The sequence below is a fragment of the Primulina eburnea genome, unplaced genomic scaffold (assembly GCF_022965805.1).
Source record: "Primulina eburnea isolate SZY01 unplaced genomic scaffold, ASM2296580v1 ctg633_ERROPOS1830697+, whole genome shotgun sequence".
NCBI lineage: Eukaryota > Viridiplantae > Streptophyta > Magnoliopsida > Lamiales > Gesneriaceae > Primulina > Primulina eburnea.
In genome coordinates, this window is record NW_027331417.1 from 65,874 (window position 1) to 93,701 (window position 27,828).

Here is a 27,828-nt window from a genome sequence, read left to right on the forward strand (position 1 = left end):
ATTTTAGAGAATGCAAAATCGCGATTGCGATCCATATGTTGGATTTCAACTGAGCCAGTTTCGACTAGAATAGTTTCAAAATAATCACGAGTTTTTCTTCCCAATATGGGTTGTAAATCTTTAATTAAATAGCTTTGAGCTATATGAATTGGAGATAGACCTTTTAGATCTTTGTCAACAGGACAGCAATGAAGACATCCTGAAATTAGATAAGGATATTTTAATTCCTCTTTTGATCCCTTTAAGGCAAATATAGCATTATTATAATAATGAATGTCATATGCAGTTGGATCATCTGCGAATTCTTTAATGGGATCAAATTTCTCTTCATCTGTAGTAGCCATATTAGGCTGCTGAACATTAGCACCTCTTTTAAAAGGTGGCTTATTCATAGGCTTTTTTCCTGTTGCTGGTCTCTTTAGAACCGTTTTCCAAGGTTGCTCCCTGCAAAAATTCTCTAGTTAGAAAATCTGGTAAAGAATTCGATTTTCCAGAGATATGTTCAATATCAAAATCAAAACATGCTAATATAGCTTGCCATCTAGCAAATATTTGTTTAGAAGATGCTATTACTTTAACATCTTTTAAAAGAATATCTTTAGCAGATTTGCAATCAACTCTTAATAAAAATTTCTTATTTAAAAGATCACTTTCAAATTTTGTAATACATTTAACAATTGAAAGAATTTCTTTCTTTATTGTAGAATAATTCTTTTGAGTATTATTCCAAGTACCAGAAGTATATCTCACAAGAATTTCTTTATATGTATTATCTAATTTTTGTTTAAGTATTCCTCCATATCCAATATCAGAGGCGTCTGTTTCAACTATTTTGAATGCTTCTGGATTAGCAATAGATAAACAAGGGAGTTCTTTAACTCTTTCTTTTATTTTTTGTATTGCTAAAGTATGACTATCAGTCCATGGTTGAGGATTTTTCTTCAACCTTTGAAATAATAATTTACAATCTTGAGCGAGATCTTTATAAAAATCGCCTATATAATTAAGACTTCCAAGAAATCTTTGTAATTGATTTACATCAGTGATTTTATCAGGAAATTTTTCAGCAAAAACAATTGCTCTTTCAATAGGAATTATTATTCCATTTTCAATATAATGTCCTAAGAATGTTATCTTAGTTTGAAAAAGTTTTACTTTTTTCTGATTTACTGCCAAACCAGCTTTTTTAGTAACTTGAATAAATATATTTAAATGTTTAAAATGCTGATCAATATTATCAGAATATATAAGGACATCATCTATATAGACAATAATATAGTCTATATATGAATTATAAATTTCATTCATTATAGTTTGGAATTCCATTGGAGCATTTTTTAATCCAAATGGCATTACATTCCATTCATAATGGCCAAATGGTACAGTAAAAGCTGTTTTATATTTATCTTCTTCTTTTAGAAGAATTTGATAAAATCCCGATTTTAAATCAAAAGAAGAGAAAACTTTTCCTTTAAATAATCTACTTAGCAAATCTCTTTTATTTGGTAATGGATGCTTTATCCATTTTAATGCTTTATTAAGCGGTTTATAATTGATAACAAGTCTTGGAGCTCCTCTTTCAATTTCGGCTGCATTTTCAACATAGAAAGCTGGACAACTCCAAGGACTATTACTTGGTCTGATTAACTCTTTTTTAAGAAGACTATCAATTTCTTCTTTGCAATAATTTAAAAGTCTAGGCCCCATAGCTATAGGCCTTGCTTTTGTAGGAATTTTATCCTCATTAAAATCATCTGTATAAGGAAGACTGACCTGATGTTTTTTCCTATTCCAAAAGGCATTAGGAACATCAGCACATATCTCTTTGGATATATTTTCAGAAATAATTTTTATTTTTTCTTGAATTTTTTAAAAATTTAATTTTTCTTTAATATTTTTAAAATGAATTTCATCTTTTAATGAACTAATAAAATTTTCTTTATTACACACTATTTTTTGTAAAATATTAATAGATTTTGAAACTGGTATTGTTGTGAATGGAAAAAATAAATCATTACCTTTAATGTTGGTATATAAACCCTTTTCATTAATTTTATTAATAGGAAACAACATTTGAAAAAATGGAGTTCCTAAAATCACAGGAGTAGATATATTTTTAATGAGAATAAAAGTTGTATTTAAACAAACTCCAGAATTACATATTGCCACATCAGACAATTTGTAATTAACTATAAGAGGTTGCTTATTAGCAGCTGTTATAAATTGAGTAGTCTTTTTATAATATTTGGAAGGAACAATTCCTTCACTGATACAATTTACATCAGCTCCCGTATCTAATAATGCTTCAATAGTAATTTTAAATTTTTTATTAATAATTAATGTTACTTTTGAGTACCATTTTTGGGAAATAATCTGATCAATTTTATTGATCCATACCATTTGATTTATTTCATGATCATTATCATTTTTTGGTAAAATATCTTCTTCTTCATCAGAAGTCGAATCTTTTTCCCAAGTGTTATTATTGATACTAAGAATATTTACTCTTTCTTTTAAATATTTTATTTCAGATTTTATCTGATCTATTTCTCCTTTTAATTCAGAAATAGTAGGCTCTCTTTCTTTTTGTTTAGCCTTTTCTAATATTTTATTGTAAGAATATAATTCATGTTCTTGTACTGTATTTTGTACAAGTTTAGTAGGCTTATGATTTGCCATATTTAAATAATGTTCTATAGCTTTTCTTTTTTCTATAGGATCTTTAATTTGATCTATGAGATCTAAAATGAAAGTTTCTTCATTTGATATAACATTTATTTCTAATTCCATAAAATTTATGAGACAGGTGTCACAATCACAATTTGGATCACATATTTTATTTTCTGTTATTTCATTATCAGAATCATTATCTGAACTGCTATTAGAATATTCTGATAATTCATCAATAATATTAATATAGAAATCTTTTTGTTTTGAATCTTCTTCTTTATTTAGAAGAATGTTTATCAATGATTCTTTTAAATCATTGTTTATATTGAGATTATTAATCTTTTTCTTAACATAACACTTATTAGCTTTATGTCCAATTTTTCCACATTTCCAGCATACTGGAACTTTAGAATCATTTTTTATAGGTTTTTTAAACCTTTTCTTAGAATATTTTTAGATTTTTCTTTATCTTTTAAGTAATGTTTCTTTCTTTTAAAAGGAAATCGTTTCTTTTTCTTATCCCTTTTAGGATATTGTATTGGTTGAAAGCCTATTTGCTCTCAAAAATCACCAATAATATTTCTATTTTCTTCTTTTTGCATATCAAGTTGTCTTTTAACTTGATATCATTACAAAGATTAATTCCTTCTGCAGTTATTTCTGCAGATAAATCTCCATAAGTAAGAATATTCCAATCTATAGAATTTGTTGGAGATTTAGATTTTAATCTATTTTTTACTCTTTCTGCAAAAAGTACCGGAAGTCCGGATATAAATTTTTCTTTCCAGAAATTTGCATTGCAATCATTTCTGGTTAAGACTTTGGTCATAAAAACATCTTTATACCATCTGAATTCAGATAATGTTGGGCATCTCAGATTCATTAATTGTTCTTGAGATCTATCTAATTGGAGTTCATTTGCTCCAATAAAATTAGATAAAATTGTATAAATAAGTGTATTTACAGCATCTGACTCTTCTCGTCCATTAAGATCAACTATAGAAGAGTTTAGAATTTTATTCTTTGCTTCTTTAGAAAGATAAAAATCCCACCAAACTTGAAGTTGGCCTGTGAAACCAGTAATAATGGCTTGAGCAATTTGCCTATCATTATTACCTTTTATCTTTGCTGCAGAAGAATATATTAACATTTGTTTAATAATAGTTTTAATCTGATATTCAGATTTTCCATCTATATTCCATTCAGTAATAGCTTCTCCATTAAACTGAACATAATCTTTTTTCTCTTCAATTTGAAGATCAACAGGTGTTGCCTTTTTATAAAAAGGTTTTACAATTGATACTTTATGCATTTTATTAATCTGCATTTCATCTTCTGACGAACTAGAAATATTATCTAGTTGTTCAGATTTCTTAATTACTGAAATAGAACCTTTTTCTTTAATATTGATTTTTTGTAATCGATCTATTAGACCTTCCATAAAATCATCATCCTTTTTAGAACTTAAAAGAAAATTTTCTTTTTTAAGATTAGGAGGAGGTTTTATCATCAAAGTTTTTGAACTTTCCCCACTAGAAATTCCTGGTTTAGACTTTGATAAAATTTCTTCAATTCTAGTAGTCTGATTTCTTATAGAATGTAAAGTAAGATTGGTAAAATTATTCTGTTGAATAATATGGTCAAAATTACCATGCCCTATTTCTGATTTTATAGGGGTAGCATAAATTTCTTTATTAGTATATCTCACAAGAATTTCTTTAGATGTATTATCTAATTTTTGTTTAAGTATTCCTCCATATCCAATATCAGAGGCGTCTGTTTCAACTATTTTGAATGCTTCTGGATTAGCAATAGATAAACAAGGGAGTTCTTTAAATCTTTCTTTTATTTTTTGTATTGCTAAAGTATGACTATCAGTCCATGGTTGAGGATTTTTCTTCAACCTTTGAAATAATAATTTACAATCTTGAGCGAGATCTTTATAAAAATCGCCTATATAATTAAGACTTCCAAGAAATCTTTGTAATTGATTTACATCAGTGATTTTATCAGGAAATTTTTCAGCAAAAACAATTGCTCTTTCAATAGGAATTATTATTCCATTTTCAATATAATGTCCTAAGAATTTTATCTTAGTTTGAAAAAGTTTTACTTTTTTCTGATTTACTGCCAAACCAGCTTTTTTAGTAACTTGAATAAATATATTTAAATGTTTAAAATGCTGATCAATATTATCAGAATATATAAGGACATCATCTATATAGACAATAATATAGTCTATATATGAATTATAAATTTCATTCATTATAGAAATTCTTCAGAAATTAATAAAAGTTATTCTTCTATTACGATCTTATTCTTTTATTCTGTAAGGAAGAAGGTAGTTATACCCAGGAGAAATCCGTAAGTCGGGTTCCATAAGGCCTGTAAAGCCAAAAGGTAAGGCAGGGTAAAGCCTTGACAGTATCTACCATATTCTTGAATGCATAAATTAATACGATCTTTTACGAAGAATAAATCTTCAAATAGTAATACTAAGAACAAAGAATTAATTATTTCTGAAAATTTCGAGAAAAATATTCAAAACTGGAAAATACCAGCATCTTCTAATATGAAGATCTATAGATCTAATGGATTTAATTTTAAATCCGACTATATTATTAAAACAATTGAAGAAGCGATTCCTTTAAAAGGAGGATACGACTCATTTAGTTTATTATCTCAAAAACTTGTTAATATTCACAAGCAAAATTACAAATTTATGCATTTGGGAATGATACAAGTAGGTTTAAAACCTCTTACCAGATTAGGCCTAAATACTTCAGCTTTAATTTTGGTAAGAGACCAAAGGCATAATAAATTCGAGGATTCCTTATTAGGAATAGTAGAGTCCTCATTATGTGAAGGACCAATACATTTTAGTTGTTTTCCTAATTTTCCAATTTCTCTTTCTGATCCAAATATCATGAAACCCCTCACCTTAAATATAAAAACTGAAGGTTTTGATATGATAGATGGAACAGAAAATGTTGTTCTATTATATAGAATTTGTTACAAGGTCATGAATTCAACGATATCTAATTTTAGAATCAATACTAATCAAATTAGTTCAAAAAGAGGAGAAACTACTCTTTTCATAACTGATATTACTAAAAGCAATATTATGATTCCTAAAACAATTAATTGGAGTCAAGTTACTTTGCCAAAAATCTGGAAAATGGAAAGTATAGCCCCTTCTCTAAAAGAAGAATCTAGAAAACTGGAAAGTATAGTTCAATATGTTGATGGAGATGTTGAAATAAAATTCTCATCTCAAAGACATCTACGAATTAAACTTCCTGAAGAAAGTAGAAATTCTACTTCTTCTATATCTGATTTTGAAAAAATTAGTATATCTGGTCTTCAAAAGACTAATGATAATGTATCTCATCCAGAATATAAAGTAGATATTCCCGAATCTAGTACTTCTCGATTTCAACGAAGTTATTCTGTTAATAATAGAAAATCAGATTCCCCTACTTTTTCTGATATGGGATATAATGTTATGGTTATTAATAATAACTCTATTCAAAAAAGTTTAGATAAGATTAAAAATATTAATACGAAAAAATGGTTTTTAAGTTGTTTAAATTCTAGACAACAAACATTATATGTTTCAAGATATTTAGAATGGATTGAAGAAACTAAATTAAATTTAGATTTTTTCAAATGGATGGAAAATTTATATTTTCCAGGAAGAAATAAAATATTTCCAAATTTTAAAGATGAGTTTTTTATAAATACTCTTGAATCAACATATAAATTATATGTTCATGAAACTGGAGAAGAATCTTTTGAGATCCATCCTCCTTTTACTACTTTACAAATTAAAAAAGGTAATAAAGAAATTTATGCTACCCCTATAAAATCAGAAATAGGGCATGGTAATTTTGACCATATTATTCAACAGAATAATTTTACCAATCTTACTTTACATTCTATAAGAAATCAGACTACTAGAATTGAAGAAATTTTATCAAAGTCTAAACCAGGAATTTCTAGTGGGGAAAGTTCAAAAACTTTGATGATAAAACCTCCTCCTAATCTTAAAAAAGAAAATTTTCTTTTAAGTTCTAAAAAGGATGATGATTTTATGGAAGGTCTAATAGATCGATTACAAAAAATCAATATTAAAGAAAAAGGTTCTATTTCAGTAATTAACAAATCTGAACAACTAGATAATATTTCTAGTTCGTCAGAAGATGAAATGCAGATTAATAAAATGCATAAAGTATCAATTGTAAAACCTTTTTATAAAAAGGCAACACCTGTTGATCTTCAAATTGAAGAGAAAAAAGATTATGTTCAGTTTAATGGAGAAGCTATTACTGAATGGAATATAGATGGAAAATCTGAATATCAGATTAAAACTATTATTAAACAAATGTTAATATATTCTTCTGCAGCAAAGATAAAAGGTAATAATGATAGGCAAATTGCTCAAGCCATTATTACTGGTTTCACAGGCCAACTTCAAGGTTGGTGGGATTTTTATCTTTCTAAAGAAGCAAAGAATAAAATTCTAAACTCTTCTATAGTTGATCTTAATGGACGAGAAGAGTCAGATGCTGTAAATACACTTATTTATACAATTTTATCTAATTTTATTGGATCAAATGAACTCCAATTAGATAGATCTCAAGAACAATTAATGAATCTGAGATGCCCAACATTATCTGAATTCAGATGGTATAAAGATGTTTTTATGACCAAAGTCTTAACCAGAAATGATTGCAATGCAAATTTCTGGAAAGAAAAATTTATATCCGGACTTCCGGTACTTTTTGCAGAAAGAGTAAAAAATAGATTAAAATCTAAATCTCCAACAAATTCTATAGATGAGAATATTCTTACTTATGGAGATTTATCTGCAGAAATAACTGCAGAAGGAATTAATCTTTGTAATGATATCAAGTTAAAAAGACAACTTGATATGCAAAAAGAAGAAAATAGAAATATTATTGGTGATTTTTGTGAGCAAATAGGCTTTCAACCAATACAATATCCTAAAAGGGATAAGAAAAAGAAACGATTTCCTTTTAAAAGAAAGAAACATTACTTAAAAGATAAAGAAAAATCTAAAAGATGTTCTAAGAAAAGGTTTAAAAAACCTATAAAAAATGATTCTAAAGTTCCAGTATGCTGGAAATGTGGAAAAATTGGACATAAAGCTAATAAGTGTTATGTTAAGAAAAAGATTAATAATCTCAATATAAACAATGATTTAAAAGAATCATTGATAAACATTCTTCTAAATAAAGAAGAAGATTCAAAACAAAAAGATTTCTATATTAATATTATTGATGAATTATCAGAATATTCTAATAGCAGTTCAGATAATGATTCTGATAATGAAATAACAGAAAATAAAATATGTGATCCAAATTGTGATTGTGTGTGGTGCCCCGGGTCCGATATCTAATACTAATAATTTTAGATGTATCAAACCCAACGATTTAATAAATACATAATTTCTTGTTCACAAACTGACATAAACATCGTCAGTATAATTTAAATGTCTCAATTATTTGAAATAAAATTTTCAACATGCCAAAATAAAGTAGTAAACAAAGAAATCAAACATCATCACATAGCTCCTAAGACCCGAGAATCCCACTCTAACTCATATCTCCTCGCCTGGAGCTGGACTCTGGCATCCCAAGCCTCGCCTCACCTACCATCAAGCACATGAAAACAAGAGGTAGCCGACATGCCGGTGAGTATAAACCCAGTATGATACAATCAATAACATATGAGAATTAAAATTTCAGATATCTCATATACAATTCATAAAGATGCAATATAATGCAATGCATGATCAGAAGCTGTGGGCTATAAATAAATCTCAAGATCAAGTGAATCATCTGGTCATCGGGTACCCAAGGGAATAGAATCACCCAACAACATCCACCGACTCATCCGCTCGAGGTGGTGTGTTGTGTTCTACAATCCCAAGACTATGGTGCGCCTATAGAGAGTGTTCAGGCCATAGCAGCGACCTCCGCATACACTATGCCAACTCAACTATAGCTCCATACGTCCAATAAATCAATATATCAAGGCGACCTCCGCCATATCAAATATGAATCGACAAGTGGCTCAATATGCAATGTAATGATGCAAATCAATATCATCATCTCGATATCATAATAAACTCATCTCAAGGCCACAATCATCATCAAATCACAAGTAATTCATCGAACCATAGAATTTTAAATATTAAAATAAAAATGATACTTTTACCTCGTATGTTACCGACCGTAACATACCTTTCAAATATTACCAAAAGAAGACCAAAATGCGTATGTGAGAAGTCTTGAACCTTTGAATTCTACTATAACTCAAGGACTTTGATCATCTATCAAAATAGAGTAATTTCTGTTCAAAATTCATAATCAATCCAATACGGCTTCAAATCAAGATCCACAGATTTCTTAATCATAATATTCCATAAAAACATTCATTGGATCATTTTGTCAAACACTTTGCGTGCCTGCTAAAGAGTTAGCTCCTCTTCAATTCTATTTTAAATTCAACCCAACACAATCACAACATCTCCAACATCTCTATATCTCAAATATCAATTCAATTATCAATTCTAAACTTCAACCCATTTCCAAACTTTAACAAAAATCGGAAAAACTTACATCCTTGTGAAGCCCGTGATGAGAGGATCACAAATCTAACTTCATTTCATATTTTCCTTGAACAAATCTCCCATGGATTGAAGAAATTAGAAGATGAAAGGAAAAATAAAGAACCCTAGCTTCCTTGCTCTGAAGAAACCGAGAGGATGGGAAAGAAATGAGATAAAAATGAAGTCTCCACTTATTTTATACCTTAAAACACCAAAAACACGACTTTACTATTCACAGACCGCGGGTGCGCTAGCCTAAGCACCGCGGGTGCGGTGTGCCTTCGTCAAATCATCCAAAATTTTGATAATCAAGACCGCGGGTGCGGCAGAGTAAGGACCGCGGGTGCGCTCTCCACTCTGCGCACAGCTTCTCCAAAGATCGCTTCAGCAAAGCCTCTTCCGGTCAGAATTGGGAAAAGTGGTAAACTACAAAGTTGTAGCCCTATGTCTTGGCTTTCATCTCCCAAAATTTCAGCTCATTTGGATGTCCGAGTAAAAAGTTATGCCAATTCTCCCAACATGTGTCATTGTAGGAACGACGATACGCACGACACACTTCGGGGCGCTTTTGGCTCGTCTTCCCTAATGATTTGAACAAAACTCAAAACTGGAAAGTTATAGCCTTATGTCTTATCTTTCTAATGGAAAAGGCCTCACATCAATTGGATGAATATACAAAACATTATGCTAAAAACCACAACTTGTGCCATATTTTTCATACCGTTTCTGCACATCCATTACCTATTTAGCTCAAATTCCACGTTTGATTCTACTCATCCATTATCTATTTCATTCTATAACATCATTACCATTCATATCATAATGTAAATCCAAGAACCATCACACTACTGCTATATTATATCAAAATTCGGGCATTACAATTCCTCCCCTCTAAAAATAGATTTCGTCCTCGAAATCAATGATCTCTTTCAAGTCTAACATATAATAATCAATACTGAAAATAAAACCGAGAATAGAAGCGTACTTCATTTGAATAACTGTAAGGCTCGAAGATTTAGTTATCATAATCAGATGGATTCGTTGATAATTAAGATGATTGTAGATGTATTTTATTGGACTAGAAAAGAAAGGAAAATGTACAATAAAGATGTGAAAGATAGTCAAAAGAATAAACAAAGTCGAAGTTAATGCGCACATATGTATGGAAATTCCAGTAGACTCGGCGCACATGCGCGAAGATATGCGCGCACATGCGCGAGCAGGCCAGCAGCCTCGGCGCATATGCGCGAGAGTAGTGGCGCATATGTGCGGAGCGTCCAGCAACATTGGCGCATATGCGCGAGTTTAGTGGCGCATATGCGCGAGTGTGAAATTCTGCCAACTTGTCGAGACAGTAGGTCTCGCGCACATGCGCGAGTAATGCCGCGCATATGCGCGAGACGTGTACTTCAAAGGATTTGCCATGTGTGTGTTGGCATGCAAGGTATATATATATAAGTTGGCCTTTCTTTGCCATTTCATCAGAAGAGACCACCGAGAAAGCTTAGGAGAAAGGGTAAGGTGATTTCATTCTAGAATCAAGATTGTGTCACTTTTATACATCCAAACTAAAATCTAAATATAGATTTGGACTCCTCTCATCAAAGGCTACAAGGTGATGTAAATATTGTTTACTTTCAACATAATTTGAGATATTGTTGTTGGAAGAATTAAGATTTGAACTCTAGGATATGTTCTTGTGAGTATGAAGATAATATATTCGTAACCGGATCAAAGGACGGATGTCATATGCAATTATTACGATTTTATAGCATGTTTAGAACTAAATATGCAGATTTTGGATACTAGGGCATGTTTAGGATGATGATTATGAGTTGATGAGTTTAGATTGATAATGTGTTGATATGTGTTGAGAATTTGATTGACCGGTATCGAGGAATTACATCGTTATGCCGTCAAATTGTACCGAGATCATGTATAGAATTAGATATGGGTTGATTAGGTTAGAGATTAATAGAATATGTATTCCCATTTGTATTTCAGATCGGATAGTGACAGATTCGTCTTCGAGACTTCAACAATTGTGCGACGAAAGGTATAGTACATGTTTTGTTTGGGGAATCACGACTCAAATGAGATCACATTTGAGTTTCCCAACCAAAATCACATACTTGTTTTATTGTTCATACCTTGATATGATTATGATTGTTATAGATTTGTTTATAGAATTTGTATGCAGATCTTGCTATGCTTTGTTTACAGATCGTGTAGCATTGCATTATGCTTGTTTACAGATTTTGTATTCATGCATTAAGATAGGGCAGTCTGGAGATCAGGCAGACTACTAGATGTTCGGCGATATCTCAGCTTAGGGGAAGATAACCGCCCCTATTGTAGACGCGGATACAGATCAGGCCGAAGTCTAGGAATAAGACGTACAGCACCTCGATTGGTAGGGTAGGTGACAGCCAGTGACGTCTTATTCACAACGGGATCCCTAGAGTTCTAGTCGAGTCGCATCTAGACATGATTAGACTCGCATTGCATGATTATATATGCTTGTCATTCATATTAGCATGTTGCATGTTTTAGATTGTTTTACTGCATGTATACATGTTTATACTGAGATTTGTTCTCACCGGTTTTCCGGCTGTTGTTATGTCTGTATGTGTGCATAACAACAGGTGGGGCAGGATCTGGGTCGAGACAGAGATGATCGTGTTAGCGTGGAGATCACGGGCATAGCAGATGGACCAGTAGTTGTCTTTTATTATGTACTGTCTTTTATTACTGGTTAGTTGAGAACATACAGAATAAGACATGTATTGTATGTTGTATGTTGTAAATTAAATAAAGAATGTATGCTTTTTTGGTTACATGTGTTTTTATGTAAAAAGCGAAAATTTGACCCATGTTTTATAATAACGATCCATTTAATCCCAAGAAAAAGAATTAGAGCCCGGGTCCCCACAACAAGTGGTATCAGAGCAGAGAGTTCCTTTAGACTGAGATAGGATAGAATGAGCGGGGTAGATCGAGTCTTCTTCCTTGCTTGATGACGTGCTAGCATGATTATTGCTTTCCTATTACATGTTGTTGTTATTTGATTTCTTTCAGCATGTGATTGACTGAATCAGAACTGATTCTAGATCAGAGGTAACTGACTAGAGGATGGCTGAGACAGTTGTATATCTTGTATACTAATCACTTGGGTTATTAGATATGCCTCCTAGAAGAGCAGCCGTACCTCTACGACCAGCAGCGCCAGAACAGGGGAGCACATCCGGAGATCCTATGGATGTTACAGCGACCCCTATGGAGACGTTGCTGAAGCGATTCCAATCCTTTCGACCTCCCGCATTAAAAGGTACCGAGAATGCCATCGAGTGCGAAAGTTGGCTTGAGGACATTGAAATGCTATTTGACTCTTTGGAGTATAGTGATGAGAAGAGAATAAAGCTAATTGGCCATCAATTGCAAGATATAGCCAAGAATTGGTGGTTGAACATTAAGAGAGCTTTAGAGCAGCGGGGTACCGAGATTACTTGGAAGGGATTCAAGACGGAGTTCTATTTAAGGTTCTTTCCCATCTCCTACCGTAAAGACAAAGGTGCTGAATTTGCCAATCTGAGGCAAGGGCAATTAAACATTGAGGAGTACGTTGCCAAATTTTCCTCTCTGCTTCGTTTTGCACCCCATGTTTCAGGAAATGATGAGGCCATGGCAGATCAGTTTATAAATGGCCTGAATCCAGATATCTTTACGTTGGTCAATACTGGGAGACCCGATAATTTCTCGGATGCATTGAATCGTGCCAAAGGAGCTGAAGCAGGATTGCTTAGGCAACGGAGTGCTCCGTATGTTGCACCGAGTCCGAGACCGCCACCACCTCCATCCCAAGTTCCTCCTCCTCGATTCGAAAGCGGTGGTAGTAGTAGTGGACGCAAAGAACAGCTGAAGGCGAAGGGGAAACAGTTTAAGCGACCTGGGAGCAGTTCGTCCAGCTCCAGCGGATCAAGACAGATGGGTTTTGATCAAAGTTCAAGGACTTCAGGTGTTTACTGTAATTCTTGTGGAGGTAGGCATGCGACTGAACAGTGCCAAGGAGTTACAGGCCGATGCAACATTTGTAGGCAACCGGGGCATTTTGCCAAAGTCTGTCCCCAGAGGAGTGTACAGCAAGGCCAGAGTGGAAGAGCATCTGGTTCCATACCTCAATTTGAGCGACAGGCATCATCGGTCCACTCTTTTCAGCCTCCACCAGCACCGACTCCACCCAGAGCTCTAGGTAGTCAGACGGTGAGTCAACCTCCGAGGCAACAGGCCCAAGTGTTTGCATTGACCGAAGAGCAAGCACAAGATGCACCAGATGATGTTATAGCCGGTAACTGCTCTCTTTATGGTTATCCTGCTTATATCTTGATAGATACAGGTGCATCGCATACATTCATTTCAGAGCGATTTGCATTGTTGCATTCTTTGCCTGTTGAGTCTTTGCTAGATGTTGTGTCTATTAATTCCCCGTTGGGAAGCGGATTGATATCTGTAACTACGGTTAGACATTGCATTCTACAGTTTGAAGGGCATGAGATTGACCTAGATTGTATAGTGTTGGGTCTAGCTGATTTTGACTGTATAGTTGGTATTGACATGCTAACAAAGTATAGAGCTACCGTGGATTGTTTCCACAAGATTGTCAGATTCAGACCCGAGATGACAGACGAATGGAAATTCTACGGGAAGGGTTCCAGATCTCGGATTCCCTTGATTTCGGCTCTTACTATGAACAGATTGTTACAGAAAGGAGCAGATGGTTTCTTTATTTATGCTGTAGATATGCAGAAGTCGAGCCCGGCGTTGGCAGATATACCAGTAGTGCGGGAATTTCCAGATATTTTTCCAGATGAGATCCCAGGATTACCTCCGGTTCGTGAGGTAGACTTCAGTATTGATCTTACACCAGGTACCGTCCCTATTTCGAGAGCTCCGTATAGGATGGCACCCATCGAACTAAAAGAACTGAAAGCACAGTTAGAAGATCTTCTGGCCAAGGGATATATCAGACCTAGTGTATCTCCTTGGGGCGCTCCGGTGCTGTTCGTGCGAAAGAAAGATGGTTCGATGCGATTGTGTATAGACTACCGGCAACTGAACAAGGCAACGATCAAGAATAAATATCCTTTGCCTAGGATTGATGATTTATTTGATCAGTTGCATGGATCCTCCGTGTATTCGAAGATTGATTTGCGTTCTGGATATCATCAGCTTAGAGTTCGAGATATAGACATACCGAAGACAGCATTTCGAACCAGGTATGGACATTACGAATTTATTGTCATGCCTTTTGGTTTAACAAATGCTCCTGCGGTATTTATGGGCTTGATGAACCAAGTGTTTCAGAGGTATTTAGATGAATTTGTCATTGTTTTCATCGATGATATTTTTGTGTATTCGAAGAACAGAAATGAGCATGCAGAGCATCTCAGAATTGTTTTGCAGACGTTGAGAAACGAACGACTGTATGCTAAATTGTCAAAGTGTGAGTTTTGGTTGAATCGAGTTGTATTCTTGGGGCATATCATTTCTGGAGATGGTATTTCTGTTGACCCGAGTAAGGTAGAAGCTGTGATCAGTTGTTCGAGACCGACTTCTGTACCAGAAATACGCAGTTTCATGGGCCTAGCCGGATACTATAGAAGATTTATCAAAGATTTCTCCAGCATTGCAAAGCCAATAACTCAATTGACGCAAAAGAATGCACCATTTGTTTGGTCAGAGGAGTGCGAGTCTAGCTTTCTAGAGTTGAAGAAAAGGCTGACCAGTGCTCCAGTACTGACGATACCTTCAGGTACGGGTGATTTCGTTGTGTATTGCGACGCCCCATAGAGGTTTGGGATGTGTTCTTATGTAGCGAGGCCATGTGATCGCATACGCCTCGAGACAATTGAAGCCACATGAAGTCCGATACCCCATTCATGATCTGGAATTGGCGGCTATCGTATTTGCGTTAAAGATTTGGCGTCATAATCTCTACGGCGAAAAATTTGAAATCTTTTCCGATCACAAGAGCCTAAAGTATCTATTCTCTCAATCAGAACTGAACATGAGGCAGCGTAGATGGCTTGATCTTTTGAAAGACTTTGACTGTGAAATCAAATATTATCCAGGGAAGTCAAATGCAGCAGCAGATGCCTTGAGTCGTAAGGTATGTTCTTTGTCCTTATCGACGATAGGTGTTAACAAGTTAGTTGAAAATTGCTGTACATCTGGATTAGAATTTGAGGCAGATAGTAAGCCACTACGACTTTTTACGATCCAAGTTGAGCCCAATTTGATTATGAGGATCAAGAAAGCACAAAGAACTGATCAGAATGTGCAAAGATCAATCCAAATGGTCAGATCAGGGCATGTATCAGAATATCAGGTACGAGATCATGTGTTGTACGTGAATAACCGTCTAGTTGTGCCAGATGTTGCAGATTTGAGACAGCAGATTCTGACAGAGGCACATTGTAGTCGGTTCAGCATTCATCCGGGTGGCAGAAAGATGTACAATGACTTGAAGACACAGTTCTGGTGGAAGCAAATGAAGTCAGACATTGCCGAATTTGTGTCTAAGTGTTTGAACTGCCAACAGGTGAAAGCTGAGAGGAAGAAGCCTGGTGGATTACTTCAAAGTTTAGCCATTCCAGAATGGAAATGGGATCACATTTCCATGGATTTTGTGACGAAGTTACCACGATCATCCAGAGGCTGCGATGCGATTTGGGTTATTATTGACAGATTGACCAAATCTGCTTGTTTCATCCCATACAGAATGACATATAGACAGGATCAGATGGCGGAGATTTATATTCGTGAGATAGTCAGATTGCATGGAGTGCCGAAGTCTATCGTATCAGATCGTGATCCACGATTCACTTCACACTTCTGGCACAGTCTACAGCAGGCCTTAGGTACGACATTACACCTGAGTACTGCTTACCATCCTCAGACAGACGGACAGTCAGAGCGGACTATCCAGACTTTAGAGGATATGTTGAGAGCCGTCGTGCTAGATTTTGGCATTGGTTGGCAAGATTCCCTACCTCTTTGCGAATTCTCTTACAATAATAGCTATCAGACGAGTATTGAGATGGCACCGTTTGAAGCTTTGTATGGCAAGAAGTGCAGATCTCCGCTATACTGGGATGACGTTTCAGAGGTACCAGAACTTGGGCCAGATATGATTCGTGACATGACAGAGAAGGTGAAACTCATTCAGAAGAGGATGAAGACAGCACAAGATCGACAAGCAAAGTATGCCAATATCAGACGTAGACCGTTAGTATTCGAGGCGGGAGATAGAGTATTCTTAAAGATTTCTCCATTCAGAGGCGTTGTTCGATTTGGCAAACGCGGGAAACTATCTCCTCGATACATTGGTCCTTACGAGATTCTTGAGAAGATTGGCGATCGAGCTTATCAACTTGCACTTCCTCCTTCTCTATCCGGGATACATGATGTCTTTCATGTATCGATGTTGCGTAAGTATATGCCCGATATTTCTCATGTCATTCAGCCTGACGAAGCTAAGCTTGATCAGACCTTGAGCTATGTGGAACAACCGATACAGATTCTTGATCGGAAAGAAAAGAAGCTCAGAACGAAGAATATTCCACTCGTGAAAGTTCAGTGGAGTCGTCATGGCATTGAGGAAGCGACATGGGAGACAGAAGCCAACATGCGACAGAAACACCCCGAATTATTTCAATAATGTAAGTATTGATCTAACTTTGATATTATTACTTTTGATGTTATCATTAATAAAATGATGTGCGATTTCGAGGGCGAAATCATTTCTTAGAGGGGGAGAAATGTAAGGCTCGAAGATTTAGTTATCATAATCAGATGGATTCGTTGATAATTAAGATGATTGTAGATGTATTTTATTGGACTAGAAAAGAAAGGAAAATGTACAATAAAGATGTGAAAGATAGTCAAAAGAATAAATAAAGTCAAAGTTAATGCGCACATATGTATGGAAATTCCAGTAGACTCGGCGCACATGCGCGAAGAGATGCGCGCACATGCGCGAGCAGGCCAGCAGCCTTGGCGCATATGCGCGAGAGTAGTGGCGCATATGCGCGGAGCGTCCAGCAACATTGGCGCATATGCGCGAGTTTAGTGGCGCATATGCGTGAGTGTGAAATTCTGCCAACTTGTCGAGACAGTAGGTCTCGCGCACATGCGCGAGTAATGCCGCGCATATGCGCGAGACGTGTACTTCAAAGGATTTGCCATGTGTGTGTAGGCATGCAAGGTATATATATATAAGTTGGCCTTTCTTTGCCATTTCATCAGAAGAGACCACCGAGAAAGCTTAGGAGAAAGGGTAAGGTGATTTCATTCTAGAATCAAGATTGTGTCACTTTTATACATCCAAACTAAAATCTAAATATAGATTTGGACTCCTCTCATCAAAGGCTACAAGGTGATGTAAATATTGTTTACTTTCAACATGATTTGAGATATTGTTGTTGGAAGAATTAAGATTTGAACTCTAGGATATGTTCTTGTGAGTATGAAGATAATAGATTCGTAACCGGATCAAAGGACGGATGTCATATGCAATTATTACGATTTTATAGCATGTTTAGAACTAAATATGCAGATTTTGGATACTAGGGCATGTTTAGGATGATGATTATGAGTTGATGAGTTTAGATTGATAATGTGTTGATATGTGTTGAGAATTTGATTGACCGGTATCGAGGAATTACATCGTTATGCCGTCAAATTGTACCGAGATCATGTATAGAATTAGATATGGGTTGATTAGGTTAGAGATTAATAGAATATGTATTCCCATTTGTATTTCAGATCGGATAGTGACAGATTCGTCTTCGAGACTTCAACAATTGTGCGACGAAAGGTATAGTACATGTTTTGTTTGGGGAATCACGACTCAAATGAGATCACATTTGAGTTTCCCAACCAAAATCACATACTTGTTTTATTGTTCATACCTTGATATGATTATGATTGTTATAGATTTGTTTATAGAATTTGTATGCAGATCTTGCTATGCTTTGTTTACAGATCGTGTAGCATTGCATTATGCTTGTTTACAGATTTTGTATTCATGCATTAAGATAGGGCAGTCTGGAGATCAGGCAGACTACTAGATGTTCGGCGATATCTCAGCTTAGGGGAAGATCACCGCCCCTATTGTAGACGCGGATACAGATCAGGCCGAATTCTAGGAATAAGACGTACAGCACCTCGATTGGTAGGGTAGGTGACAGCCAGTGACGTCTTATTCACAACGGGATCCCTAGAGTTCTAGTCGAGTCGCATCTAGACATGATTAGACTCGCATTGCATGATTATATATGCATGTCATTCATATTAGCATGTTGCATGTTTTAGATTGTTTTACTGCATGTATACATGTTTATACTGGGATTTGTTCTCACCGGTTTTCCGGCTGTTGTTATGTCTGTATGTGTGCATAACAACAGGTGGGGCAGGATCTGGGTCGAGACAGAGATGATCGTGTTAGCGTGGAGATCACGGGCATAGCAGATGGACCAGTAGTTGTCTTTTATTATGTACTGTCTTTTATTACTGGTTAGTTGAGAACATACAGAATAAGACATGTATTGTATGTTGTATGTTGTAAATTAAATAAAGAATGTATGCTTGTTTGGTTACAGGTGTTTTTATGTAAAAAGCGAAAATTTGACCCATGTTTTATAATAACGATCCATTTAATCCCAAGAAAAAGAATTAGAGCCCGGGTCCCCACAATAACTCTGGATATTTATGTCTCATTTTATCTTCTAACTCCCAAGTTGCCTCCTCGACACCGTGTCTGTTCCACTGTACTTTAACCAATGGTATCAATTTATTTCTGAGTTGTTTATCTTTCCTGTCTAGAATCTGAATCGGTCTCTCAATGTAGCTCAAAGTCTGATCTAACTCAACCTCATCGGGTGGAAGTACATGAGAAGGATCTGGATGATATTTCCTCAACATAGACACATGAAAAACATCATGAACACCTGATAATGCAGGAGGAAGAGCTAATCTGTAAGCCAAATCACCAACACGTTCCAAAATCTCATACGGACCTATGAATCTCGGTGATAATTTACCTTTCTTTCCAAATCTAACTGTACCACGAAAAGGAGATATTTTCAGAAAAACTCTGTCACCTTTCTCAAAATTCAACGGCCGTCTCCTGATGTTCGCATACTTAGCCTGTCTATCCTGAGCAGCTCTCATACGACTCTGAATCAACTTCACCTTCTCTGTCATATCTTTTATCATATCAGGTCCTACAATTGGTGCTTCAGATAAATCGTCCCAATACAGAGGAGATCGACACTTCCTGCCATATAATGCTTCAAATGGTGACATTCCAATGCTCACTTGATAACTATTGTTTAAGAAAACTCGACAAGTGGTAATGAATCCTGCCAACCAATACCAAAATCCATCACTACAGCTCTCAGCATATCCTCTAATGTCTGAATAGTACGTTCTGACTGTCCGTCTGTCTGAGGATGATATGCTGTACTCAAATGCAAACGAGTACCAAGGGCCTCTTGTAAACTTTGCCAAAAATGAGAAGAAAATCTGGGATCACGATCTGATACAATTGACTTAGGAACACCATGCAATCTCAAAACTTCTCTGATGTACAATCTGGCCATCTGATCATGCCTATATGTCATCTGATAAGGAATAAAACATGAAGACTTGGTTAATCTATCAACGATAACCCAAATTGCATCGCAACCCCTCGACGACCTCGGCAATTTTGTGACAAAGTCCATGGTGATATGATCCCACTTCCATTCTGGAACTTTAAGACTATGCAAAAGACCTCCTGGTCGCTTTCTTTCTGCTTTCACTTGTTGACAATTTAAACAACGAGAAACAAATTCTGCTATGTCAGATTTCATTCTTTTCCACCAAAATTGTTTCTTCAAATCATTGTACATCTTTTTACTTCCAGGGTGTACACTGAATTTACTGCAATGAGCATCACGCAAAATCTGCATCCTCAACTCTGAAATATTAGCAACTACAATACGATCATTCACAAACAAAATACCCTCATTATTGACCTGAAATTCTGATCGATGTCCTGATTTGACAAGTTCAACTGATTTCTGAATACTTTGATCTAACCTTTGGGCTTCTTTAATTTTTACAAACAACTCTGGCTCTGCCTGAATCATAAATACTCTTACAGGTTGAGTATCTACCACAAAATCCAAACCAGAAAGACAACATTCTTCTACTAAATCAGATATACTGCTAGTGATCAAGGACATATTACATACTTTTCTGCTCAAAGCATCGGCTGCTGCATTCGACTTACCCGGATAATATTTTATCTCGCAATCATAGTCTTTCAACAAATCTAACCAACGCCTATGTCTCATGTTCAACTCTGCTTGTGAAAAGAGGTATTTCAAACTCTTATGATCAGTGAATATCTCAAATTTCTCACCATACAAGTAGTGTCGCCAAATCTTTAGCGCAAAAACCACTGCTGCTAGTTCCAAATCATGCACGGGGTATCTATACTCATGTGGCTTCAACTGTCTTGAAGCATAGGCAACAACACGACCATGTTGCATTAATACACAACCCAATCCTTGAAGTGAAGCATCAGTGTGCACTGTAAATCCTCCTACACCTGATGGAATAGTTAGAACTGGAGCACTAGTCAATCTCTGCTTAAGTTCAACAAAACTATTCTCACATGCCGATGACCAAATAAATGGTGCATTCTTTTGTGTCAGCTGGGTAATTGGCCTTGCAATCTGTGAGAATCCTTCAATAAATCTGCGATAATATCCTGCCAAACCTATAAAACTACGTACCTCAGGAACTGATGTCGGTCTAGACCAATTGATGACTGCCTCAACTTTACTCGGATCAACTGATATACCTGCACTTGAAATCACATGTCCAAGGAAAACCACTCTATCCAACCAAAACTCGCATTTGGATAATTTAGCATACAACTTTAAAGTTCTCAAAATTTGCAAAACAGCTCTCAAGTGCTCGGCATGCTCAGATTCAGATTTTGAATAAATAAGAATATCATCAATGAAGATCACAACAAATTGATCTATATACCGTTGAAACACACGGTTCATCAAATCCATAAATACCGCAGGTGCATTGGTCAACCCAAAAGGCATAACCAAAAATTCAAAATGCCCATACCTGGTACGAAAAGCAGTCTTAGGCACATCTGCCTCTCTAACTCTTAACTGATGATATCCGGATCTTAAATCAATCTTAGAATATACTGAAGAACCCTGCAACTGGTCAAAGAGATCATCAATCCTTGGCAAAGGATACTTATTCTTTATTGTGGCTTTATTCAACTGTCTATAATCGACACAAAGCCTCATAGACCCGTCTTTCTTCTTTACGAATAAAACCGGAGCACCCCAAGGTGAAACACTTGGTCTTATATATCCTTTAGCCAATAGATCCTCAAGTTGTTCCTTTAGTTCCTTCAGTTCAATTGGCGCCATCCTATAAGGAGCTCTAGAAATAGGCTGTGTACCTGGCATCAACTCAATGTTGAACTCAACCTCTCGGACTGGAGGAAATCCTGGAATTTCATCTGGAAATACATCTGAAAATTCACTAACAATTGCAATATCTGCCAATTTAGGTACTGACCTTGAAATATCAATCGCATAAACCAAGAAACATTAGGCTCCTTTCTGCAACAAACGAGTCATGGACAAAACAGATATCAAAGGAATCTTAGCTCGAGAACCCTTACCATAGAACGTCCAGTGATCTGTCATATCAGGCTTAAACTTAACAACCTTCTGAAAACAATCTACAGTAGCCCTGTATCTTGTCAACATGTCAATGCCAACTATGAAGTCAAAATCAGACATCTCCAATACAATACAATCAAGCTCAATAACATTATCATCATAACGAAATTCACAACCATTTATCATTTCAGCTGACCTCATCACTTTGCCCAGTGGAGTAGAAATAGATAAGGTAGATGATAATGGTATAGAATGCAACGAATGCAATGTGACAAAGTGTTCAGCTATGAAAGTATGTGATGCACCAGTATCCATCAAAACATAAGCAGGATAACCTGAGAGAAAACAATTACCTGCAATGACATTATCTGGAGCATTATGTGCCTCATCCTTAGTGAGTGCAAAAACTCGAGCCTGTTGTCTAGGTGGCTGTCCTACCCTGTGGCTACCACTCTGTTTGTTCTGATCTGACCGGTTTGACTGCTGATAGGAATTAACTGTAGGGTTCTGACGATTCTGGTGAGATGTCTGTCTCGATGATCCCCCACTCTGAGACATACCACTGCCACGGTTAGGACACACTCGAGCATAGTGTCCCACCTGGTTACACAAGTGGCAAGCTCCTGAGATTCCTCTACACTGATCGGTATAATGTCTACCACCACATTGACCACAAGTCGGACTTGACTAACCAGTACTCTGAACTGAACCAGACTGTCTCGATCCACTAGAACTTGAAAAATTACTGCCATGTCTCTTAAATTGCTTCCCTCTAGCCTTGAACTGCTCTCTAATATTTCCACTGTTACCGCCACTATTACCCTGTCTGAACTGCTGTCGGAACTGTGGCTGTTGGGGTCGTTGCGAATACTGAAAACCTCTCTGCCTAATAATTCCAGTTTCAGCTCCCTTGGCTCGATCAAGAGCCTCAGCAAAAGTGTTAGGCCTTCCAGTATTAACCAGGGTAAAGATATCAGGATTAAGACCATTTATGAAATGATCGGCCTTCGCTTCTTCATCGGATGCTACATGAGGAGAAAATCTCAGTAAATTCGAGAACTTAGCAACATAGTCCTCAATATTCAGATTTCCCTGCTTTAAATTTGCAAACTCGGCTCCCCTATCTTTCCTGTAAGAGGTAGGAAAGAAACGCTGATAAAATTCAGATTTAAAAATATCCCAGGTAACAATCGTACCTCGACCCTCTAAAGCTTTCTTTGTCATGATCCACCAACTCTTAGCAACATCTAATAACTGATGAACAACTAACTTGATTCTACGATCATCTGGATACTCAAGAGATTCAAATAATTGATCCATATTCTCCAACCAGTTCTCACACTCTAATGCATTCTCGGTACCCTTCAACATCGGTGGGTGCAAAGACTGAAATCTGGCTAACAGTATCTCCATCGGAGTCGGAGTTATATCCATCTGAGTATGAGTAGCACTACCCTGATCTTGTGCAACCGGTATGTCCTGTCTAGGTCTACCACGACCTCTACCTCGAGTAGCCATGTCTGATATAAATAGATCAAACACATATAAAATCACAATATCATAATCATCTCAATCTTGTATCAATCATCTCTGGCTCTTGAGACTCAACAATCTCAAAAATCTCGAATAAAGCTCAACAATATAATATCTCAATTTAAATCATGTATTTCACATCATAGCACAATGAAAATGCTAGCAAATATATCACATGATCAAGCAATTCAAACTGACTCAATCTACCCTGTTCCCAAATATCTTACGCTCTGATACCACCTAATGTGGGGCCCCGGGTCCGATATCTAATACTAATAATTTTAGATGTATCAAACCCAACGATTTAATAAATACATAATTTCTTGTTCACAAACTGACATAAACATCGTCAGTATAATTTAAATGTCTCAATTATTTGAAATAAAATTTTCAAATGACAACATAAAGTAGTGAACCAAGAAATCAAACATCATCACATAGCTCCTAAGACCCGAGAATCCCACTCTAACTCATATCTCCTCGCCTGGAGCTGGACTCTGGCATCCCAAGCCTCGCCTCACCTACCATCAAGCACATGAAAACAAGAGGTAGCCGACATGCCGGTGAGTATAAACCCAGTATGATACAATCAATAACATATGAGAATTAAAATTTCAGATATCTCATATACAATTCATAAAGATGCAATATAATGCAATGCATGATCAGAAGCTGTGGGCTATCAATAAATCTCAAGATCAAGTGAATCATCTGGTCATCGGGTACCCAAGGGAATAGAATCACCCAACAACATCCACCGACTCATCCGCTCGAGGTGGTGTGTTGTGTTCTACAATCCCAAGACTATGGTGCGCCTATAGAGAGTGTTCAGGCCATAGCAGCGACCTCCGCATACACTATGCCAACTCAACTATAGCCCCATACGTCCAATAAATCAATATATCAAGGCGACCTCCGCCATATCAAATATGAATCGACAAGTGGCTCAATATGCAATGTAATGATGCAAATCAATATCATCATCTCGATATCATAATAAACTCATCTCAAGGCCACAATCATCATCAAATCACAAGTAATTCATCGAACCATAGAATTTTAAATATTAAAATAAAAATGATACTTTTACCTCGTATGTTACCGACCGTAACATACCTTTCAAATATTACCAAAAGAAGACCAAAATGCGTATCTGAGAAGTCTTGAACCTTTGAATTCTACTATAACTCAAGGACTTTGATCATCTATCAAAATAGAGTAATTTATGTTCAAAATTCATAATCAATCCAATACGGCTTCAAATCAAGATCCACAGATTTCTTAATCATAATATTCCATAAAAACATTCATTGGATCATTTTGTCAAACACTTGGCGTGCCTGCTAAAGAGTTAGCTCCTCTTCAATTCTATTTTAAATTCAACCCAACACAATCACAACATCTCCAACATCTCTATATCTCAAATATCAATTCAATTATCAATTCTAAACTTCAACCCATTTCCAAACTTTAACAAAAATCGGAAAAACTTACATCCTTGTGAAGCCCGTGATGAGAGGATCACAAATCTAACTTCATTTCATATTTTCCTTGAACAAATCTCCCATGGATTGAAGAAATTAGAAGATGAAAGGAAAAATAAAGAACCCTAGCTTCCTTGCTCTGAAGAAACCGAGAGGATGGGAAAGAAATGAGATAAAAATGAAGTCTCCACTTATTTTATACCTTAAAACACCAAAAACACGACTTTACTATTCACAGACCGCGGGTGCGCTAGCCTATGCACCGCGGGTGCGGTGTGCCTTCGTCAAATCATCCAAAATTTTGATAATCAAGACCGCGGGTGCGGCAGAGTAAGGACCGCGGGTGCGCTCTCCACTCTGCGCACAGCTTCTCCAAAGATTGCTTCAGCAACGCCTCTTCCGGTCAGAATTAGGAAAAGTGGTAAACTACAAAGTTGTAGCTCTATGTCTTGGCTTTCATCTCCCAAAATTTCAGCTCATTTGGATGTCCGAGTAAAAAGTTATGCCAATTCTCCCAACATGTGTCATTATAGGAACGACGATACGCACGACACACTTCGGGGCGCTTTTGGCTCGTCTTCCCTAATGATTTGAACAAAACTCAAAACTGAAAAGTTATAGCCTTATATCTTATCTTTCTAATGGAAAAGGCCTCACATCAATTGGATCAATATACAAAACATTATGCTTAAAACCACAACTTGTGCCATATTTTTCATTCCGTTTCTGCACATCCATTACCTATTTAGCTCAAATTCCACGTTTGATTCTACCCATCCATTATCTATTTCATTCTATAACATCATTACCATTCATATCATAATGTAAATCCAAGAACCATCACACTACTGCTATATTATATCAAAATTCGGGCATTACATTGTGACACCTGTCTCATAAATTTTATGGGATTAGAAATAAATGTTATATCAAATGAAGAAACTTTCATTTTAGATCTCATAGATCAAATTAACGATCCTATAGAAAAAAGAAAAGCTATAGAACATTATTTAAATATGGCAAATCATAAGCCTACTAAACTTGTACAAAATACAGTACAAGAACATGAATTATATTCTTACAATAAAATATTAGAAAAGGCTAAACAAAAAGAAAGAGAGCCTACTATTTCTGAATTAAAAGGAGAAATAGATCAGATAAAATCTGAAATAAAATATTTAAAAGAAAGAGTAAATACTCTTAGTATCAATAATAACACTTGGGAAAAAGATTCGACTTCTGATGAAGAAGAAGAAGATATTTTACCAAAAAATGATAATGATCATGAAATAAATCAAATGGTATGGATCAATAAAATTGATCAGATTATTTCCCAAAAATGGTACTCAAAAGTAACATTAATTATTAATAAAAAATTTAAAATTACTATTGAAGCATTATTAGATACGGGAGCTGATGTAAATTGTATCAGTGAAGGAATTGTTCCTTCCAAATATTATAAAAAGACTACTCAATTTATAACAGCTGCTAATAAGCAACCTCTTATAGTTAATTACAAATTGTCTGATGTGACAATATGTAATTCTGGAGTTTGTTTAAATACAACTTTTATTCTCATTAAAAATATATCTACTCCTGTGATTTTAGGAACTCCATTTTTCCAAATGTTGTTTCCTATTAATAAAATTAATGAAAAGGGTTTATATACCAACATTAAAGGTAATGATTTATTTTTTCCATTCACAACAATATCAGTTTCAAAATCTATTAATATTTTACAAAAAATAGTGTGTAATAAAGAAAATTTTATTACTTCATTAAAAGATGAAATTCATTTTAAAAATATTAAAGAAAAATTAAATTTTGAAAAAATTCAAGAAAAAATAAAAATTATTTCTTAAAATATATCCAAAGAGATATGTGCTGATGTTCCTAATGCCTTTTGGAATAGGAAAAAACATCAGGTCAGTCTTCCTTATACAGATGATTTTAATGAGGATAAAATTCCTACAAAAGCAAGGCCTATAGCTATGGGGCCTAGACTTTTAAATTATTGCAAAGAAAAAATTGATAGTCTTCTTAAAAAAGAGTTAATCAGACCAAGTAATAGTCCTTGGAGTTGTCCAGCTTTCTATGTTGAAAATGCAGCCGAAATTGAAAGAGGAGCTCCAAGACTTGTTATCAATTATAAACCGCTTAATAAAGCATTAAAATGGATAAAGCATCCATTACCAAATAAAAGAGATTTGCTAAATAGATTATTTAAAGGAAAAGTTTTCTCTTCTTTTGATTTAAAATCGGGATTTTATCAAATTCTTCTAAAAGAAGAAGATAAATATAAAACAGCTTTTACTGTACCATTTGGCCATTATGAATGGAATGTAATGCCATTTGGATTAAAAAATGCTCCAATGGAATTCCAAAATATAATGAATGAAATTTATAATTCATATATAGACTATATTATTGTCTATATAGATGATGTCCTTATATATTCTGATAATATTGATCATCATTTTAAACATTTAAATATATTTATTCAAGTTACTAAAAAAACTGGTTTGACAGTAAATCAGAAAAAAGTAAAACTTTTTCAAACTAAGATAAAATTCTTAGGACATTATATTGAAAATGGAATAATAATTCCTATTGAAAGAACAATTGTTTTTGCTGAAAAATTTCCTGATAAAATCACTGATGTAAATCAATTACAAAGATTTCTTGGAAGTCTTAATTATATAGGCGATTTTTATAAAGATCTCGCTCAAGATTGTAA

General features: G+C 35.3%; 2 protein-coding genes across 4 annotated transcripts; both read right to left on the reverse strand.

Moving 5' to 3' along the window:
• Positions 1-8,065: 8,065 nt before the first annotated feature.
• LOC140821560 (uncharacterized) lies at positions 8,066-25,240 on the reverse strand. 3 transcript variants are annotated; one of them, XR_012115786.1, is made up of 4 exons: positions 25,102-25,240; positions 24,724-24,812; positions 22,428-23,594; positions 8,102-8,344 (listed from the first exon to the last, which is right to left on the reverse strand). XR_012115786.1 is itself a non-coding variant. In XM_073182067.1 (3 exons), exon 3 carries the CDS (start codon positions 23,590-23,592, stop codon positions 22,762-22,764), a length of 831 nt encoding a protein of 276 aa, XP_073038168.1. In that variant the 5' UTR covers positions 23,593-23,594; positions 24,724-24,812; positions 25,102-25,240; the 3' UTR covers positions 22,275-22,761. The 3 variants fall into 3 exon arrangements, 1 of the variants encoding a protein (XP_073038168.1); XR_012115787.1 differs by lacking the exons at positions 22,428-23,594; positions 24,724-24,812; positions 25,102-25,240 and adding exons at positions 8,940-9,028; positions 9,318-9,950 and having other exon boundaries at positions 8,066-8,344; XM_073182067.1 differs by lacking the exon at positions 8,102-8,344 and having other exon boundaries at positions 22,275-23,594.
• On the reverse strand, positions 19,040-19,570 carry LOC140821561 (uncharacterized). Its single transcript, XM_073182069.1, has 3 exons — positions 19,408-19,570; positions 19,238-19,314; positions 19,040-19,132 (listed from the first exon to the last, which is right to left on the reverse strand). Exons 1-3 carry the CDS (start codon positions 19,568-19,570, stop codon positions 19,040-19,042), a joined length of 333 nt encoding a protein of 110 aa, XP_073038170.1.
• Positions 25,241-27,828: the final 2,588 nt, after the last annotated feature.

Coding starts and splice junctions, on each gene's coding strand:
- LOC140821561 (XM_073182069.1), bottom strand. CDS start 19,570: ATGACAGAGAAGGTGAAGTTGATTCAGAGTCGTATGAGAGCTGCTCAG. Junction 19,315..19,407: donor AGTTAGATTTGGAAAGAAAG/GTAAATTATCAC, acceptor CTGCATTATCAG/GTGTTCATGATGTTTTTCAT. Junction 19,133..19,237: donor ATGTACTTCCACCCGATGAG/GTTGAGTTAGAT, acceptor GTTAAAGTACAG/TGGAACAGACACGGTGTCGA.
- LOC140821560 (XM_073182067.1), bottom strand. CDS start 23,592: ATGGCTACTCGAGGTAGAGGTCGTGGTAGACCTAGACAGGACATACCG.